Source organism: Oryctolagus cuniculus, chromosome 12 (genome assembly GCF_964237555.1).
Source record: "Oryctolagus cuniculus chromosome 12, mOryCun1.1, whole genome shotgun sequence".
NCBI lineage: Eukaryota > Metazoa > Chordata > Mammalia > Lagomorpha > Leporidae > Oryctolagus > Oryctolagus cuniculus.
The window spans coordinates 65356277-65377352 of record NC_091443.1 but is presented as its reverse complement, the minus strand read 5'-3'; the positions used below and the strand labels follow the sequence as shown (position 1 = coordinate 65377352).

Here is a 21076-nt window from a genome sequence, read left to right as displayed (position 1 = left end):
ATCTCACGCATGCCTTAACCTTCTGTACCATAATGCCTGCCCCTACTAGGTGGTTTCTTTGGAGAGACGTTTGTCCTTACTGTAACCTATACCCTTCCTGCTCCTTTTCTCTCTGATCACCTGAATGCCTGACTCAGTTCTGGGGGTGAACCTGTGAAACCACTTCTGTTATAGAAACCACAGGGCACTTTAAGTGATATACTAATAATAGGGTTGTGGAGCATGCCTCCCTTTGAGCCTACCTCCTGACAGCTGTGGGAAGAGGCTTCTCGCTTAAATAATCTTGCTTTGCTCAGTGAAAAAAAAAATACTAGGGTTGTGGACCCTTGTGTCTCCTGGAATGGCCTTCCAGGGAAGGTCTGGGAGGTTTCCTGCCTGTGCTAGGGCAGCTGCCTGGCTTTCACTTTGCTCTGAATGAAGCATTAGTAAGGAGAGGATAAGAACGTAGGAGAAGCTGGGGGCGGGAGAGTAGATACCCCCTCTAACTCGCAGTTGGCAGCAAGGGATAAAGCACATCTATGTCCCACCACAGCTGCTCTCCCTTACCAGCCGATCTTGGCCTCCCTCGCCCCACATGGGGGCTCGTCTCACTTCTGCCTCGAAGCAGCTGGCACCCTGGACAAGTGCTTTAATCGCTCTGAACCTGAGTTTCTTCACCTGTTAGTGGGAGGGGTTACAGCAGATGCTTGTGAAAGTCTCTTCTAGAGACTTTGCTGCCTGAAATAATTTTCTTTGTAATGAGGTTCATCTTGTTGCTGCTGATTTTAAAAAATAACAACAGGATTTATTTATGGATCTGCACCATATTATACTGCCTGGGGTAGCGGTTGTGATTCAGCTGCAGGAATAAACTCAAGATGGAAGGGACAGAGCCTGTGGACTCTGACACCCTACCCGAGGTGTTCTCTCAGACCTAGAGGCCCACGGTCACAACTGAGAACTCAGGGTTTGGGACATGGTCCCTAAAAGGCATTCTATGTGGCATGCATCGTGGCCACCACGTGGTCTCTGTTTTCAGTGTCACTGTTTTCTTACACGTATGGATGTGAACACCCTGGGAAGACTGATGTGTATCCCCAGTGTTTCTGTGGAACCAGAGAATGCGTTTCCTTTGAATGCTTTCTTTCCTCACATTTTAACAGCTCTGTTGATACAATTCACATCCTGCACAACTCATCAATTTAGAGTACACAATTATGCAGTCATCATCACAATAAAAAAAACCTGGTCCCTGTTCGCAGTCACTCCCCACTGTTTCCCAAACCCTCCTCCTGCCCCAGCCCTGGGCAGCCCTGCGTTATTGTGCAGAGCACCAGCACGCATAGTTCTTTCTCTATAGGAACACATTAAGGACGGAAGGTTTACGTGCCTCCTCCCCCATATATGTGGAGACAGGACTTTCTGGAGGCAATGAAGGTTAGAAATGAGGCCACACAGGTGAGGCCCTGCTACAGGAAGAGACACGATGTGTGCACTTTCTTTCTCTCTGCCATGTGAGGGCTTGGTAAGAAGGTGGCTGTCTACAGGCTAGGACTGAACGGACCGGCACCTTGACCTGAGACTCTCAGCCTGCAGAGCTGTGAGGAACTGAACTGCTGAGGCGTAAGTCGCCCAGCCTGCGGTATTCTGTCAGGTTAGCCCAAGCAGACTGCTAGGCACAACAGGAATAACAGCGATGGGTGAAGGCAACTTACAGTGTCCAAGGCTACTGGGATCTTCACGGTGCGTCCTCCTTCCCAGTGAGCGAATGTCTTAGAGTCATACCAGACCTGAAGTGTAAGAGACCCCAGGAGAAAGACTGCATGAGTATCTCCGCTCACAATGCCACTATCGGGAAACATTCACTTCGCTGCATTTCAAATATGCAGAACACTGCACTACGTATAGTTTCTTCCCCTAAGCCTTGGGTAGAAGTTAGGAAGAACATATGCTTTTAAGAAGATATCAGGCCGGCGCCGCGGCTCAATAGGCTAATCCTCCGCCTGTGGCGCTGGCACCCAGGGTTCTAGTCCTGGTCGGGGCGCCAGATTCTGTCCCGGTTGCCCCTCTTCCAGGCCAGCTCTCTGCTGTGGCCCGGGAGTGCAGTGGAGGATGGCCCAAGTCCTTGGGCCCTACACCCGCATGGGAGACCAGGAGGAAGCACCTGGCTCCTGGCTTCAGATCGGCGCAGCGCACCGGTCATAGTGGCCATTTGGGGGGTGAAACAAACAACGGAAGGAAGACCTTTCTCTCTGTCTCTCTCTCTCTCTCACTGTCTAACTCTGCCTGTCCAAAAAAAAAAAAAAAAAGAAGAAGAAGATCTCAAAGGATCATAACTCATTAGTTTTTCAGGCCATTTGTTTGTCTATCCATCCACTCAGGAGTTACTTCCTGATCAACTCACCAAGTGCCCAGTGCTGTCCGAGGCGCTGGGTATTCGGGGGTGAACAGACAGTTCCTGCCTTTGGGGATCCAGTAGCCCACTTGCACTGTAAAACTTAGTGCTCCTAATAGCAGAGGAGGTGGTGGCAAAGGGAAATCAAACACAGGAAGGAAAGCACACCGCAAGCAAATAAATCACAAATAAAGCAGGAGAAAAGCAAAGCATTAGAGGAGAAAACAGATCTGGGAACAAACAAGTGGAAACATTACCACAATGGTTTTTTTTTTTTTTTTTTTTTTTTTTTTACAGAGTACAATTCTGAGGTAAGGGCTGAACATTTTCATGGGATTCCTGTCAAGGGGGTTTAGTTCCTGAGGTGCCAAAAAGAACCCACAAAGTAATTTGATAGGTTAAATCTTTTTTTTTTTTTAAGATTTATGTATTTATTTGAAAGAGTTACAGAGAGAGGTAGAGACAGAGAGAGAGGTCTTCTATCCAACAGTTCACTCCCTAGTTGGCCACAGCAGCTGGAGCTACGCCCATCTGAAGGCAGGAGCCAGGAGCTTCTTCCGGGTCTCCCACACGGGTGCAGGGGCCCAGGCACTTGGGCCATCTTCTACTGCTTTCCCAGGCCACAGCAGAGAGCTGGATCAGAAGAGGAGCAGCCGGGACTAGAATCGGTGCCCATATGGGATACTGGCGCCTCAGGCCAGGGCTTTAACCTGCTGTGGCACAGTGCCGGCCCTTGATAGGTTAAATCTTTAAGATACCACCGGAAGAGGGTGGGGCCAGGCTGGGGCTGCAGCCCAGATGCTGTGGGAGCTCTGCACAGAAGGCGCTGGCGTGAGGTGCACTGCCTGGCTGTGTGCGCTGGGGGTGGAAGAGGTGGATGACACAGACCCCCATATTTCTTCGTGTAGAGCACACATTAGGGATCTTTCTGGACCATGTCTACAAGCTCTGTGTGCAAACAAGCGGAGGGTGGAGAGAAGACGTTAACAGGGGACAGGAAAACCAGGCCTCCATGAACTGTGCCAGAAGCCATCTGCCTCTATTCCCCCAAGAGCTTTATCCATGACTGAGCCTGCATCACCCACCCAGCAGCCCACTCAGCAAATGGCACATGTGCTTCCAGAGCCTCTGCCTGGACTACTCCCTTCTTGCAGAACTACCTTGGTTATGGAGCACAGGTCATCTGGTGTTTATGCGTGCTATGGACAGGCAGGCAGTCTCTGCATTAATGTGGTCTGAAGTGACCTTCTTACCACATGGACTGCATCAAAATGGCATGTGTGAGACTAAGGTGACACCCTGATAACTACCCTGATGGTGACGATCCTTGCTTGGTGTTGGCTAGTCCTGTCTTTCACCCACCAGTAGTATGAAGAGAACATTCACATAATGCAGGCCCAAACTTAATCATATTTGACAAGTATTTATGTACATAAGGAGGGGTATGTGTTGGTTAAGCTGCCACCTGGAACGCCCACATCCCATATGGGAGTACCAATTTGAGTCTTGGCTACTCTGTTTCCTATCCAGCACCCTGATATGCCTGGGAAGCAGCAGATGAAGGCTCAAGTACTTAAGTTCCTGCTACCTATGTGGGAGATCCGGATGGAGTTCCTGGCTCCTGGCTTCAGCTTTGCCCAGCTCCAGCTGTTGCAGACATTTGAGGAGTGAACCAGCAGAGACCAGAAATATCTCCCTGTTGCTCTGCCTTTCAAACAAACACATAACAATTTAAAAAAAATACAAGAAGAGTTTTCTACAAGATGAATACAGCAAGCCCCCTAAACTCAGAGGCCATGGTACTATATGAAAAAGATTTTTAGTTTTTTAAAAAGAAAGTGGTTGACAGTGTTAAGGTGTGCACTACTTGTTTGAGCAAGCTAAAGGAGAAGGTCCTTATACAATTAGCTTTGCACCATGGAACCCTTCTAGACATGATGCAGCCAGCAAGAAGATGCCAACCCAGAAAAAGAAGCCTAGAGGAGCCTAAGCATCAGAGAAGTGCTCATCGGGCTGGCCTGTAAAGGGGAAAGCCTGGCTTGGGAAAGAGAGCAGCAACTTAGGAGATGGAGCATTCGGGGCACCGTGTACCTTCCTGCTGGACCTGGCCTAGCGTGAGCCGACTGATGGTAAAGCGCTGTCTGAAGAGCAGATGGTGTGGACAGTGGCTGAGTAACTGTGTTTTCTACGTGTGCACAGATTCTAACAGCAGGTTTGGGAAAACTCTCTTTAAGCTACGCCTTCTGTCAGAACTGTCTAGGATGGTTCTTGGTTCTCTGGTTCTGTGCTCCAGACTCCTGGGGCTTAACTATTGTCTGATTGTGATGCTAACGGCACTCTGCATTCAATTAAACTCCCAGGACAGGCGGAACTCAGCTCTGCCTACTGATTTTGAAACCAGTGGTCTCAGTTGTACAAATGCTAGGATGTGAACAGGAGAGGAGGCCTGGAGAGCAGGTCCAGGGCTCAACACTTTGAGGTGGTACATGTCTGAATCTGTCTTCAGCCTGTTGTCTCACTGATTTAAAAGCTGTTACACTAGGGAGCGTACTTCTGAATAAGAGTATGGTTGTTTTTTTCCAAGCAAATTATTCAATGCATTCTTTTGGCAGAAGGGAGAAAAATGCTTAACTGGCTTCTTATGAAGTCAGGTATTTAAACGATGAATGACTAATGTGTTTAGTGCAGACCGAATATACAATAATTGCTAAAAGGTAGTGTGAAATCCAAATCCTCTTTTTCTCTTTCTCAGCCACCTCCTGGGGTTACCAGATCCTCTAGGTAGCCGGGCTGTGGGGCTGCACTGTCCTGCTGTGAAGGGGCTGGGACTTGACCATGCTGGTGACACTGAACTCTTAATCAACATGATCAACTCCACTGTGGTCCTGATGTCCTTAATCTTTTTGCATTCACTTTGTAATACTTTGTCCAAGATTTCTGTACCTGTGTTTATGTGGGATATTGTCCTGGCTTTCTTTTCTTGTAATGTCTTTGTTTTTCCTCTTCTCTCTGGCCAATTTCAGTAGTTTTAGATCAAGAGGTAATGAGTATGAAAGGTAAAAAGCTGATCCAAATGAAATTTGGGGGCTGTCTACCATTTCCAAGAGAGATGACAATGAGAGGCATGAGGCACATCCTCTGGTGCCCCAACCTAGGAGGGCTAACTGGTACAAAACACCACGTGGAGCAGACCTGGAGCTCAGCCCACAGGCACCTGCCAAGTGCCTCCTGTGTGCCTGCTATCCATCCAGGTGAGCAGCCTAGGGTGAGCAAAACAGATGAAAACCAAGGCCTCCAGGGAGTGAACATTCCAATGCGAGAAGCAAATAATAAACCAAACAAGTCAGTCTGAAGTAGGCAGGCATACAGGTTAAAATTGATCAGGTTTGTGAGCTGCAAGACCACACCTTCGCCACACCCCTGTGTGACCTCATGCCCCTACCTGGCCACACCTGGGTTCCCACCAGCCAATCAGGTTAATTAACCACTCCCCTTTGAGAGTGGATTAAAAGCCTGGGACACGGTGTGTGTCCTTTCTCTTCTTTTCCCTGGCCTCTAGCCAGTAGGGGGCTGGCTGCAGCCCTGAGCCCCCAGGGCACATGGCCTTCGGGCCACCTGCCCTAGGCTCCCTGGCCTAGATGCTCTTCCACATGGCTGGTTCCTGGTGCTCGATATGAACCCAGATTTACCCCTCTCTCCTATAGATAAAGCTCTCTCTCTCTTAGGATTTCTCTCACTGAATAAAATCCTAAAATGTACCATGCTGCCTTGTTTATTTATGCCAGGATTTAGAATTCTTCTCTAAATATTAGGCAAGAACCCTCTTGGGCTTATTAATATTGGGGATTTATTAATAAGCATATGGTGATATCATATGGTACCCCATATTTCGATAACATATGTGGTACCCCAGGTGGGGCCTCTGGGGAACTTTTTTTTTTTTGACAGGCAGAGTGGACAGTGAGAGAGAGAGACAGAGAGAAAGGTCTTCCTTTGCCGTTGGTTCACCCTCCAATGGCTGCTGCGGCCTGCGCACTGCGCTGATCCAATGGCAGGAGCCAGGTACTTATCCTGGTCTCCCATGCGGGTGCAGGGCCCAAGTACTTGGCCTGGAAGAGGGGCAACCGGGCCTCTGGGGAACTTTAAGGGGCCACATTTTCATATAGATCTTAGGGGCCCAAATTCTGATATCAAATCCACAGGTAGCAATTAGAAGGTGGCAAGTTTTGTGGAGAAAACGAAAAGACTGGAGAAGGGCTAGATGGCACGAGGAGCAATGGGAATGGTTCGTAAACCTTTTTTTTTTTTTTTTTTTTTTTTTTTTTAAGATTTTACTTATTTGAAAGTCAGAGTTACAGAGAGGCAGAGGCAGAGGCAGAGGCAGAGAGAGAGAGAGAGATCTTCCATCCACTAGCTCACTCCCCAGATGGCTGCAACTGCTGGACCTGGGCCAATCCGAAGCCAGGAGCTTCTTCTGGGTCTCCCACATGGGTACAGGGGCCCAAGCACTTGAGCCATCTTCCACTGCTTTCCCAGGTCATAGCAGAGAGCTTGATTGGAAGTGCATCAGCCAGGACTCAAACCGGCACCCATATGGGATGCTGCCATCATAGGCAGCACCTTTACCTGCTATGACACAATGCAGGTCTCAGTTTGTAATCTCAAATGGGTGGTCTGAAAAGCCCCCACTGAGAGAGAGACACTCGAACAAAGGAAACAGTCCCCATGGAAATATGGGGAAGAGTGACAGTGAAGGATTCAGACAGCCTCTCAGAGCATGTGTGCTAGCCAGCCAGCTGAGGTAAAGAGACAGGCTTGGCACAAAATAGATCGGATCTTCCGCCCAGGGTTTGTGATAGTACAACACAAGAAGCAATCACAGGCCTTTCTGAGAAACCGTATTGATGGAGTCTAACAGTCACAACAAGGAGCGTCCAGTGATGACGGCTCCCAAGTAAAATTTGCGGCTGAAGCAGAAAGGGAGCCAGTTCCCCTTAACAGCAGCCTACTGCTCCGTTAGAATCCACTTGAGCAATTCTCGCCACAAATGCTCCGCAAGACTGTTTTCTCAGCTGCTGTTGGAGTCAACCTTTATCTCAGGTTTCTGCTTGGCAGCCGGATCTTTGCAAAAAGCTCTCAGCTTTAGAACTCCAAACTCCTGGAGAAACCGAGAGGAAAGCCCACACACAGTCCATGACCATTCTGGAGAAAAGTCGGGTTCTTGTCGTGTCAGCAACGGCAGGCACAGTGGGCTCATGGCAGCCCCTCAGACGAGTGCCCTGACTTCGCAGTTCCACAGTGGCTCAGAACCCTCCATGACTTGCCCCTGACCACAGTGGCTCAGAACCCCCCATGACTTGCCCCTGACAGCTGCGGCCTACGGCGACGCTCAAGGCTCTGAGACTCTCTCCAGGGTCTGTGTCCTTCCTGCTCTCCACTGCTCGTTCTTTTTGCTAGTCCAGTGCCCCCAGTCTCGGCCCTATCCCCTCCCCTGGCACCCTTGGCCGTCCCTGTCACTGATCTGGCTTTGAGGGCTGCTGTTCTTATGGCCTGTGGTGCTCTGCCCTGAAGACCATGGTTTATTCTCTCCTCTCCCCTGTATCCTGCCTGGGTTCAGTGCCCTGGGCTTCAGAAGGTACAGGATGAGATTTTATACAGTGACAATAATGAATGACAGTAACTAGTGAAAGGGCAGAGGAAGGCTGGGGGGCATACAGAGAAGCCACTGTTGGTTTCCCTATTTTGGTTAGTGTCTGGAGATCAGCCCTGGGCAACTAAACCAAGATTCAGAGCTAGAATGAAAGAGCAAAGTCTTCGTACTTACATCTGTCCCTCAGAGGTACACACCTCACAGTAACCTGAAGATATCTTCCTGCCCCGAGACTGTGTTTTCAAGGAGCCACTTACATAAGTCAAAGTGTGAATACAAAAGGTCACTCCAGGGGGTAGGCATTTGGTGCCGCAGCTAAGCTGCCACTTGGGACACCTGCATCCCGCACTGGAGCGCCTGGTTTGAGAGCTGGCTACGATGATTTTGATCCAGATTCCTGCTGGTGTGCACCCTAAGACAGAAGGTGATGGCTCAAGTACTTGGGTCCCTGAAACCCACATGGGAGACCCAGATGGAGCTTCTGGCTCCTGGCTTTGGCCTGGCCCAACCCTGGGATGTGAACCAGCATATGTGAGATCTTTCTCTGTTGCTGTCTCACTGCCTTTAAAAGAAAAGTGAAAAATAATTAATTTTTAAAAACCATTCTGATCGTCCATGGAGTCATTACTTTCTCATCTTTCTCGCACTTCTCCTCCATTAAATTTCTTGACCTCTGAGGAGGTCATGACTTGAAAGAATCATCAGTTCCTATGTTGATTTGGGCTCTGTTCCCAACTGCATGATGCAGAAATCAAATGAAGGGATGAGACGGTCTCCAAAAGGCTCATGGGAACATGTATTATGAAACAACCATGCGGGGATTTTATGATTTTTTGCACCAAAACAAACATCTTTTAATCCTATTTTCCATGCACTTCTGGAAAAATCCATAAAGAGATGAGACATGTAAGATGTACAGCTGTTTGCTAGTGTGCATTACCTCATCTGATCCTGGCAGAAACACATCAACCTCCGTGGCTTTGGGCTCTGTGACTGGATGAACCAGTAAAGCACTTCCTAAAACAAGGAGAAGAAATACAACTGAACAGTTGTATAAGAGGTCTGTAAACATCTTTTGTCATTAATTGGGTGTTAATGTGATTTTAAAGACCATTTCGTATGGCAGAGACTGTGAAGAGTTAAAACCATGAATATCTAAGAGATGAACTGTTAGAAAGAGGTGACGATACTGTTACCCACCATTAACCCATGTACAGTCCACGAGGATTCTGAGACCCTGTCTATCACAGTCTCAGCTTGGGCCTAACCACTAGTGTGCCAACAGCCTGAAAGCACAAGTCCCCTCTCCAGGGGCTTCCCTGTTGGCTGTGAGTGGCACAGCTGGTGGTGATCCCACCCCTGTTATCTGGAAGGGTGGTCAGCATGGATGCTCAGGTCCTTTGCTGGGGCAGTTATCATCAGGAGAGCATCTGGTTATCTCAAAGGCATCTAGATTATTAGTTCTGCTTTGACCTTGGCACCACAGATGTGTATAATCCATCCATTTATGAATGTGCTCTTTCATTCGATAAACACTTATATATTACCTACTGAGTGCCAGGCACTGTACAGCACTCCAGGGATATAGTGGTGAATGAGACCAGTATGATTCCTGCTCTCATGGAGTTTACTGTCAATGAAGGCAGATATTCAAAAGTAATTACAGGGTCTGACGTTGTGACATTACGCCGCTGCCTGCAATGCTGGCATCCCATGGGGGCACCAGTTCAAGTCCACTTCAGGTTCAGCTCCCTGCTAATGCACCTGGGAAAGCAGTGGAAGATGGCCCAAGTCCTTGGGCCCCTGCATCCACGTGGAAGACCCAGATGAAGCTCCTAGCTTCAGCCTGGCCCAGCCCTGGCCACTGCAGTCATTTGGGGAGTGAATCAGCAGATGGACGCTTTCTCCACACCCCCCCCCCATCTCATTTCTATCTCTATCTCTGACCCACCCTGCCCTCTCCTCTCTTCCTCTCTCCTTTTCCCTTTTCCTCTGTAACTCAGCCTTTCAAATAAATCAATAAATATTTTTAAAAGTAATTACAAATTAGAGTTCAGATAAACATCAAGAGAGGCAAAAGAATGTACTGGAATGAAAGTGATATAATTGGAGGGACTACTGTTGAGTAGAGTGGGTAGACTAGATACAAGGAAGTAAGGAGGGGTCAGGGAAATTATTATGAAGCAGTAACTTTTACACTGAGATCTAGTGATGAATGGAGCCTTAAAGAGTTGCTTTGTTTGTTTATATTTGAGAGTTTTCACTGTTTACAAATGAGATTTACCCTTTGGATGGGAAGTGAGATACTCAGCAGACTCATAGAATGGCGGATGTCCTAAATAGCACTCTGGCCTCAGAATCAGCCCTAAAGGCACTCGGATCTGGCTGAAAAGCCCATGAGAGTATTTCAGGCATGGAAAGCCAAGACACTCTGGCAAAAAGATCTCTGTGAGTGAGATCCCAGTGGAAAGAACAGGTCTTCAAAGAGGGAGGTGCCTTTCTCTGAAGGGAGGAGAGAACCTCCACTTTGACTATGACCTTGTCTAAACAAGATAAGAGTCGGAGAACTCAAGGGGCTTCCATAGCCTTGGAAACTCATGACTGGTGCATAGGGAGATTACTGATGCCATAAACAGGAGTGTCAATTGGTAAAGTCAACAACAGGAGTCACTGTGCACTTACTCCTCATGTAGGATCTCTGTCCTTAATGTGCTGTACACTGAGGCTTAATGCTATAACGAGTACTCAAACAGTATATTTCACTTTGTGTTTCTATGGGGGTGCAAACGATTGAAATCTTTACTTAATGTACACTAAACTGATCTTCTGTTAAAAAAAAAAAAAAAAAAAAGAAACTATCAATTCCCAACTTGACTCTCACTGGGATTAAACATGACAATAGGTCTGATCTGATTTCAACATCATTTAAAAAAAATCATCTATTATTTTTCACTTTATGTTTCTGTGTGGGAACAAACTGTTGAAATCCTTACTTAAGGTATACTAAGCTGATCTTCTGTATACTAAGATAATCGAAAATGAATCTTGATGTGAATGGAAGGGGAGAGGGAGTGGGAAAGGGGAGGGTGGTGGGTGGGAGGGACGGTATGGGGGGGAAAGCCATTGTAACCCATGAGACGTACTTTGGAAATTTATATTCATTAAATAAAAGATAAAAAAAAAAAAAAAAAAAAAAAAAAAAACACAACAACAACAAATGAGATTTACCCTTTGGGCAATACTATGTTTAGTTTGACTTCATGAATCCTGTTCCTAAGATGATAAACTTCCATGTATTAGATTTAATGGTTAATCTTTATTAAAGTAGAGGCCAAACCAAAAAAAAAATTCCTATTATTGCATAAGAAATAAGGTCCTCTGGTTCTTAACTATATTCACCTGATCTATGTTTTTCTGCTGTCCTTCCCCAAACTAGTCTCACAAGCCTAGGAGTAGTGGATCCAGAATGAGAATCCCAAATTATACCCATAAACAGGACAGATTTACTTGAAGAGGAACAACAGTATGGGAAGTACCACATTACAACAGAATACAGCGAACATCCCACTAATGAATGGAAAATCATGGTAAAAGAATTCTTCTCTTTTTCTTTTTCTTTTTTTTTTTTTTACTTCTTGAAATTAAGAACTTTTTAAAGTGCTCTATTACTAGTAAATATAAGAAAAATATAATATTGTGACAACTCTAATTAATGAAGAAATGCTCACCTAGCATATATTCATCTTCCACACCAAAAGTCTGTAAGTCATCAGGGAATTCTACCCACAGGGGCCTGGGAAAAGGAAAGATACATTCTCATGTCAACATTGTTAGATGTTTCATTACAATCAACCACTTAAGTTTCCAGTTTTAGAAGTATTCAGGCAAAATTGCAAAGTGCTGAAGAGCTAAGAATCTTCTCCATGACTCAAGATTTTATGAGCAGTATCTGTTACTTTACATTTTTCTTATGTGAAAGAGCTTTGTATTAACTCACATGCTCCAGTGACATGTTGAGACATCTAAAACATGAAATTTTTACCTCTAATTGTTGAGCGTCACTACTACTCTAACAGGCAGAATCAGAATTTATGCAAGTCCAAATGTCTAACACCTTTGGTATAAAACAAATTGAATCTTTGCAAAACCATAATTTTACGATGATGATTCTGTGCTGTTTTTCATGTATAACAGTCATTAACCAATTTTTAGTTTTTAAGCGATTTCTTCCATTCTTTTAAAATCTTTGTTTATCTGAAAGGTAAAATGACAGACAGGAAGGGGGAGACTTCCCATGTGCTGGTTCACATCTCAACTGTCGCCAACAGCCAGGGCCAGGTCAGGTTGAAGCCAGGAGCTGGGAACTCAATCTAGGTCTCCCAAGTGGAGGGCAGGGACCTAAGTACTTGAGCCAACAGCTCTGCCTCCACGGATACACATTAGCAGGAAGTTGGAGTGAAGAGGAATCAGGACTTGAATTCAGGTGCTCTGATACCGAATGCAGGTGACTCAAGTGGCACATCAACTACTGTGCCAGACGTCTGCCCCAGTCATTACCCATTTAAATGAAGGGAACTGAGTTTCCTTGTTTTCAAGCTGGCAATATTTTTGGAAGTTTGAACAACTGCTGTGGATTCTTTCTTTGTTGTATTGTTGCACACAACTATCTAGGAGGCATTTGGGTTCATAAAAATAAAACTTTCAGCGTCTATGTATTTGGGCATTAACCTAATAGTTCTAATCCTTATTCCATTTCATGGGGAAAATAGAAACTTATTTTTAATCCATTCACAAGCTTTTTTTTTTTGGACAGGCAGAGTTAGTGAGAGAGAGAGACAGAGAGAAAGGTCTTCCTTCACCCCCCAAATGGCTGCAATGTCCGGCGTGCTGTGCCGATCCAAAACCAGGAGCCAGGTGCTTCCTCCTGGTCTCCCATGTGGGTGCAGGGCCCAAGCACTTGAACCATCCTCCACTGCCTTCCCGGGCCACAGCAGAGAGCTGGACTGGAAGAGGAGCAACCGCGACAGAACTGGCACCCCAACTGGGACTAGAACCCAGGGTGCCAGTGCCGCAGGCAGAGGATTATCCTAGTGTGCTGTGGCACCGGCCTATTCACAAGCTTATGAAATAATACATCAGTACTTCCATATTCCATGAACTTTCTGCATTAAAAGATAACTTTATTTTTGGTGCGAAAATGTTGAAATCCATGCATATGAGGGATTTTCAAAAAGCTAATGGAAAATGCATATCATGGAAAAAAACTGTGCCTGGATTTCAAAAAAATTTGTTGCACCAAAAATAAACTATCCTTTAGTTCCATTTTTCTGAGAACATTTGGAGTACCCTCAATATCTTCTTTTCCTACTGAATGGTAACACAGCAGTGGTCTCTAAGCTTGGCTGGTGTCTAGAATCACCAGGAAACTTCTAACAAATACAGGTCCTTCCTTTTACCCAAGGAGATTCCTAGGGGGTTCGGAGGTGTGGCCTAGGAATACGAATTTTCTCGCCAGGTGATTCTGATCGGAGTCTAGTTTAAGAATAGCAGAGCCAGAGTCTTGGTGTGTTATTTGTGCCTGTGGGTTTCGTTCTTCAACCTAGAAAGCTGGGTTTTCATACTTTGTCTTCAAACAGAATTAGAATACAATGTACACAGTAGGGAAAATGTCACCTCCAACTTGAGATGGTTTCCCCTTACTAAGGTGAGATAGAGCCTGGTAAGTTAATTCCTCAGGAGAGTGCTTAGGGCTTCAGTGTTGCATGAATTCCGCTACAAAGTCACTTCCTTTTCCCTTAAAATCTCTCTACTTCTGCGGCCTATCAAATAATAACCCTTAAATGACAAAGTAGCAGGGGATCTGGTATTTCTCTTCTGTGCCCTTGACAGCCAGTTCCTGGCTCACAGTCGGTGCCTGATAAGCTGAGTGAATCTAGATCAAACACGGGCTTTTCTTGTCCTCTTGAAATCACTCCTTGCTCACCAAGGGGATCCTCCCATACGGACTGGTTGCTGGGGGCTGTGAATGGGTGACACGCTCTTACCTCATGACGGGCTGAGAGGCCACATGTGCGTGGTAGAACAGAGAGTACCAATAGGGCAGGAGGGTGTAGCGCTCTCTGATGGCTTCTCGGATGAGCTGGGTGTGTTCCTCCCCGAACAGCCAGGGTTCCCGCCGCTTGGTGTTCATGGTGGCGTGGCCGCGGAAGAAGGGCTGGTAGGCCCCCGCCTGGTACCAGCGCACCAGCAGTTCTGCCTCCGGATTCCCGATGAACCCGCCCACGTCAGCTGCTCGGGCAAAGAGAGGCCTTGAATACATGATGTGTGCAGGTGAAATAAGGCCTTGAAGACTGACAAGGCAAAGGTGCTAGAGGTGCACTCCAACTGAACAGTAACACAGGGCCTCAACAGGGAAATGAGTCCCACAAAACAGCCTGTAAGGGGACCTGGAAATCTGCTTTTGGACTTTTGGAATATTCTTTTCTTGTCAAAAGGTTAGTGGTTTTTTTTTTTTTTTTTTTTGACAGGCAGAGTGGACAGTGAGAGAGAGAGACAGAGAGAAAGCTCTTCCTTTTTCCTTTGGTTCACCCCCCAGGTGGCTGCTACGGCCGGCGTGCTGCACCAATCCGAAGCCAGGAGCCAGGTGCTTCCTCCTGGTCTTCCATGTGGGTGCAGGGCCCTAGGACCTGGGCCATCTTCCACTGCACTCCTGGGCCACAGCAGAGAGCTGGACTGGAAGAGGAGCGACCAGGACAGAATCCGGCGCCCCAGTCGAGACTAGAACCTGGGGTGCAGGCGCCGCAGGCGGAGTATTAGCCTATTGAGCCATGGCGCCGGCCCAGGTTAGTGGCTTTATAGCAACATCAACGTTCCTCTATGTTCCTGAACCCAGATAACCTAGAAATTGCAAAATGTCTGCCCTATTAAATGTGTATGTGTGTGTGTGTGTGTTGGGGAGAGGGGTCAGCAACTTATTTCCTTTGAAAACAACAGCTGAGCCAGGAATAAAAATGAAAGAACTAAACAGACACAGATAATCAGAATGACCTGGGTTTAGGTAGAATTTCATGCTGTGCCCTTGAGCAGGACATATTCCTGGTACTGCATGTGGACCAATGTTCTAAAAATGTCCACATCAAAAGGGGATGTTGGCCGGCGCCGCGGCTCACTTGGCTAATCCTCTGCCTGCGGCGCCGGTACACCGGGTTCTAGTCCCGGTTGGGGTGCTGGTTCTATCCTGGTTGCTCCTCTTCCAGTCCAGCTCTCTGATGTGGCCCGGGAAGGCAGTGGAGGATGGCCCAAGTGCTTGGGCCTTGCACCTGCACGGGAGACCAGGAGGAAGCATCTGGCTTCTGGATTCGGATCGGCGCATCGCGCTGGCCGTAGCAGCCATTTGGGGGGTGAACCAACGGAAGGAAGACCTTTCTCTCTGTCTCTCTCTCTCACTGTATAACTCTCTCTCTGTCTCTCTCTCTCACTGTCTAACTCTGCCTGTCAACAAATTTAAAAAAATAAATAAATAAAAAAGGGGGATGTTAATTGCTTTTATTGCTACAGAAAACAAGGCGCAGCTGGATCTGCTGCCAGTTGTGTGCCTTCCATGCTGTGTTCTCCCATCTGCAGGGAAGGCAGGCCGTCAGGGAGTCTCCTTCTTTTTTAAAGGATATATTTATTTATTTGAAAGGCAGACACAGAAAAAGAGATAAAGAGAGATATCTTCCATCCACTGTTTCACTCCCCAAATGGTCACGATGCCCGGGGCTGGGAGCCAGGAGCCAGGAGCTTCCTCCAGGTCTCGCATGTAGGTGTGGGGGTCCAAGGAATTGAGCCATCTTCTGCTGCTTTCCCAGGCACATTAGCAGGGAGCTGGATTGTAAGTGGAGCAGCTAGGACTCAAACCAGTGCCCATATGGGATGCTGGCATCACAGGCAGCAGCTTAACCACTATGTCACAGTGCCAGTCCCCAGAGGATCTTATTTTAATTAAATTTCTCTCTCCCAAGGATATATTCTTTCACAACACACACACATGCACAGCTAAAATACGTCACAGAATTAGAAATCTGGTGAACAGAAAATCTTTCTGTAGAGCTGACAACTATGCTAAATTTTTTGTAGTTCTATTTTTCTCACTTTTAAGAAAAGATGTTCCAGGAAGAGACACTGGGTCATCAAGAGTGTCTAGGGAGGAAGAGCTAAGACATGGAGGGAAGCAGGCAGTCCGACAGCTTAACGTCCCCTATTCAGACGAGACAGAGCCCCGAGTACCGGGAGTCCCCTCACTCTCTCATTGCCTGCCCTTCATCCTCTCCCACTTTCTCTTTCCTACATTTAGCCCTGCCAAAAACAGCTGGTGAGAAGGCGTCTGTGACCAGCTTTGACAAAAACACGCTCATTTTAGAATTTTCTCCAGCTTCAAGGACTCATCTTACCTCCGCAGAAAGAGATCCCAGTGATGCTGAGAGTCAGTAACATTGGGATAGAAATTTTCAAGTAACTCCAGTCTGCTGTGTTGTCTCCTGTCCACACAGCGCCTTTGGTCACAGTAACAAGATTTAAAAAAAAAAAAAATCACAAATCAACTCATGCATTCAATTTCATGTTTAGAATCCATATTTGTAAAACACATAATAATAAAAAGAAAGATTTCTTCCCTTAAGATAGACACATTCCAGGGCCCGCATGTGGTGCAGTAGTGGGTTAAGCCGCTTGCAACCCCAGCATCCCGCATCGGAGCGCTGGTTCAAATCCTGGCTGCTCTGCTTCCAGGCCAGCTCTGCTAATGTGCCTGGGAAATCAGCAAATAATGGCCCAAGGTCTTTGACCTCTGCCACTTATGTGGGAGACCCTGATGGAGTTGCAGGCTCCTAGCTTCCACCTGGTCTAGCCCCGGCCATTGTAGCCATTGGGAAGTGAACCAGCAAATGGAAGATTTCTCTCTCTGTGTTGCCCTGACTTAAAAATAAATAAAATAAATCTTAAAAAGATAAATACATTCTGATCATCTATAATAAAAATGTATCAGTTTTCTAAAGTGAACAGTTTTCAAAATCCACAAAACAAGTATTGTATGGAAATATTCTGAAGTTGTATTTATTTTTGAAGTATAACTGAAGGGAGATTACAGGAGAAACATCCCTGTAACCTCTACCACAGCAAACCACAGAACAGTTCCACACCTGTAAGGGGCCCCAAGGCTTCCTTACGGTGATAATCCCTCATCTTAGCTGACTACTAAGATTTGCTTTCTATTATTATAGATCAGTCTTTTCTAGAATTTCATACAAATGGAAACAATAGATACTCTTTCATGTTCTCTTCTTTTACTGAGCATAATGTTGTATCCTGCTCATTTTTATTAGCTGTGTAGTATTCCACAGTATGGACATATCATAGGTTATTTATCTGTTCACCTCTCTGTGGTTTTAATTTTCTCTAATGATTAATGATGCTCAGTATTTCTTCATGTGTCTATCATTCATATATCTTCCTTTGTAAAGTGTCTACTCAAATATTTTGCTAACGTTTAAAGTAGAATGTCTTCTTATTATTGCCCTTTATTCTGGATACAAATACTTTGACAGATATGTATTTTCTTGTATAAGTGCAAATCTTTTCTCCCAGTATGCAGTTTGTCTTTTCATTTTCTTTTTTCAACTTTTTTTTAAGATTATTTATTTATTTATTTATTTGAGAAGTAGAGTTATAGACAGAGAGAGGAGAGACAGAGAGAAAGGTCATCCATCCACTGGTTCACTCCCCAGAGGTCCGCGACCACTAGAGCTGGCCGATCTGAAACCAGGAGCCAGGAGCTTCCTCCTGGTGCCCCATGTGGGTGCAGGGGCTCAAGGACTTGGACCATCTTCCACTGCTTTCCCAGATGCATTAGCAGGGAGCTGGATCAGAAGAGGAGCAGCCAGGACACAAACCGGTACCAATACGGGATGCCACACTACAGGTGGAGGCTTAGCCCACTATGCCACAGCGCCGTGCCCCTCTTTTCATTTTCTTAACAATATCTTTGAAAGAGCAGACACTTAGCCGGCGCTGCGGCTCACTAGGCTAATCCTCCGCCTGGGGCACCGGCACACTGGGTTCTAGTCCCAGTTGGGGCACCGGATTCTGTCCTGGTTGCCCCTCTTCCAGGCCAGCTCTCTGCTGTGGCCCGGGAGTGCAGTGGAGGATGTCCCAAGTGCTTGGGCCCTGCACCCCATGGGAGACCAGGAGAAGTACCTGGCTCCTGCCATCGGCCGCAGCGCGCAGGCCGCGGCGGCCATTGGAGGGTGAACCAACGGCAAAGGAAGACCTTTCTCTCTGTCTCTCTCTCACTGTCCACTCTGCCTGTCAAAAAAACAAAAAAAAAAAAAAAAAAAAAAAAAAACAAAAAAAAAACAGACACTTTAAATTTTGATGAATTCTAATTTATCTTTTTTTCATGTTTCTTTTTTTTGTGTGTGTGTGTTTTATCTAGGAAGTCTTACCCTCTCTGATTTTCTCAGATATTTTCTCTTATTTTTTTCTAGAAGTTTTTTTTAAAGACTCTATAACTTAGCTCTATATTCCACTTTGAGTCAATTTTCTCAAATTTTTTATTAATTTTCATTTTATCTGAAAGGGAGAGAGAAACATAGAGATCTTTTATTGCTGGTTCACTCCCCAAATGCCCACATCTGCCAGCACTGGGCTGGGCCAAGCTAAAGTAAAGAGCTAAAACTCTATCCAGGTCTCCACACGGGTGGCAGGCACAGACCCAAGCATTAAGTCACCACCTCCCACCTCCCAAGATGAGCATTAGCAAGAAGCTGGACTGGGAGTGGGTGGCCAGCAGCTCGGACTCCTGCCAGGCACTCCCGGTGGAATGAGAGTGTCCCAAGCGGCAACTGAAGCAGCTGCCCCTAAGTTTTTTTTTGTATTTTTTATTTATTTATTTATTTATTTATTTTGACAGGCAGAGTGGACAGTGAGAGAGAGAGACAGAGAGAAAGGTCTTCCTTTTGCCGTTGGTTCACCCTCTAATGGCCGCTGCGGCCGGCGCACCGCGCTGATCCAAAGGCAGGAGCCAGGTGCTTCTCCTGGTCTCCCATGGGGTGCAGGGCCCAAGCACTTGGGACATCCTCCACTGCACTCCCGGGCCACAGCAGAGAGCTGGCCTGGAAGAGGGGCAACCAGGACAGAATCTGGCGCCCCGACCGGGACTCGAACCCGGTGTGCCGGCGCCGCAAGGCGGAGGATTAGCCTAGTAAGCTGCGGCACCGGCCCCTAAGTTTTGAATACAGCGAGGTAAGATTGAGGTTCCATTTTTCTCCTACATTGGTATCCAGCTGTCCTCGAACTGTTTATAAAAAACTATCTCTTCTCCACTGAACTGCCTGGTAAAACTGCAAATCAATGAGTCAAGTACGTGCTGCACTCTCTCTATAGCCTCTCTTTTGTTCTACTGATCATGTGCCTATTTCTCCTTTCCCCACCGGCCCTCCACTGCCAAAAAAGTCCTCTAAAATTTGACAGGAGTGGTACAGTCCATCCAGGGGCAACATAAGAGCAACAGCAATAACAATAGTTGACATTCACTGAGCCCCTTCTGGGCCAGGTATCATCCATGCTAAACTCTTTGCTTGTATTTATCTCACATAATTGACAACAACCCTGTATTACTCCATGTGACGGTGAGGGGGAGATGGCAAATACTGGGTAGAGAGTCTACCCAGATTCACGTAGTTATTAAGTGGTAGTGTGGTAAGATTTGAGCCTGGGCAGTCTGCCTCCAAAGCCAGTGTTCTCATTCATTGTATTGCTAAGAGTTTAAAATGATAGATTATATACTGCTGAAGAGAAACAAAAAAAATCTTATTTTGTTAAATTTGGATTATTCTTGAAGCATTTTAAATTTTTATTTATTTATTTATTTGAAAGGCACAGAATGAGAGACAGAGAGAGGAGCTCCCATCACTGGTTCACTCTCCAAATGACTGCAATAGCCCAGGCTGCACCAGGACCAGCTGGAACTGCCGTTGGAGCCAGGAACTAAATCCAGGTCTCTAACTACTTGACATCACCTGTTGCTTTAGCAGGAAGCTGTAATCAGGAGCTTGAGCCAGAAATTGAGCCCAGGTGTTCTGATGTGGGTTGCCAGTGTTCTAATCAGCATCTTAACCACTAAGCCAAACACCTGCCTTCTTTACCAAGATAGTTCTAGTAGACATTTTCATTTGATTCTTCAGAGAAATTCTAGTCTGTCCTATAGCCAACAACAAAAAAATATTTTCAAGGGATTGTGTATGTGTGTGTTTTAAGGTTTACATATTTATTTGAAAATCAGAGTTACAGATAGAGAAGGACAGAGAGATCTTCCATCCGCTGGTTCATTCTCTAGATGGCCACAACGGCCAGAGCTGCGCCAATCTGAAGCCAGGTCCCAGGAGCCTCTTCCAGGTCTCCCACGTGGGTGCAGGGGCCCAGGTATTTGGGCCATCTTCTACTGCTTTCCCAGGCCATAGCAGAGAGCTGGATCAGGAGTGGAGCAGCTGGGTCTCAAACCAGGGGCCACATCAGGTGCCAGCACTGCAGGCAGTAGCTTAACCCACTACACAACAATGCTGGCCCCAATTTATTTTTTATAAAATTGTGATATTATATAAACACTTAGGCACTCTTTTTTCACTTGTTGTGGTGTCATAAACAATTTTTAATGCAAATAAAGGTACTATTTTAAATGATTTTCATGATAGTCTATCATCTGGATACAGACTTTTAAAACTGTTGCATACTTAGTTTTCCTCTCTCCATCCCTCTTCCTTCCTTTTTATTTCAAGGACTAGTGCTATGGTAAGCACTGGTGGAACATAAATCTCTGTCTGAGATGATAATGCTGTGGCTTTTTCCAGAGTACCCCTGATTTTCAAGGGTAGAGTGGGAGGACTAATAATGTCCATAGTACACCAAGGCCTGAATTCTTCAAACTAGGACCTGTGCTCTTAGCTATTTATGCACGCTTAAAATAGCCTTCCTGCCACAGGGTGGTTAAGTTGAACTAGATTTGCATCAGCTAGTGA

General features: G+C 46.2%; 1 protein-coding gene and 1 pseudogene across 8 annotated transcripts in view; one reads left to right on the top strand and one right to left on the bottom strand.

Annotated features, from left to right (window-relative positions):
* GANC (glucosidase alpha, neutral C) overlaps positions 1–21076 on the bottom strand; it is an 81344-nt gene that overhangs the window by 6871 nt on the left and 53397 nt on the right. For 7 of the 8 annotated variants that reach the window (XR_011380877.1, XM_002717959.5, XM_051822467.2 and 4 more), the window contains 5 exons: positions 16457–16558; positions 14069–14312; positions 11753–11817; positions 8965–9041; positions 1695–1769 (listed from right to left, as the gene is read on the bottom strand). Coding sequence is in view for 6 of the 8 variants with exons in the window: in XM_002717959.5 (XP_002718005.2) it covers positions 1695–1769; positions 8965–9041; positions 11753–11817; positions 14069–14312; positions 16457–16558 (563 nt within the window). In the remaining 2 variants the exon portion in view is untranslated. Of the gene's footprint in view, positions 1–1694; positions 1770–2383; positions 2487–8964; positions 9042–11752; positions 11818–14068; positions 14313–16456; positions 16559–21076 lie in introns of all 8 variants that reach the window. The other variant, XR_011380876.1, reaches the window with a different exon arrangement.
* LOC127483742 (AKT-interacting protein-like) lies at positions 3173–5155 on the top strand (annotated as a pseudogene).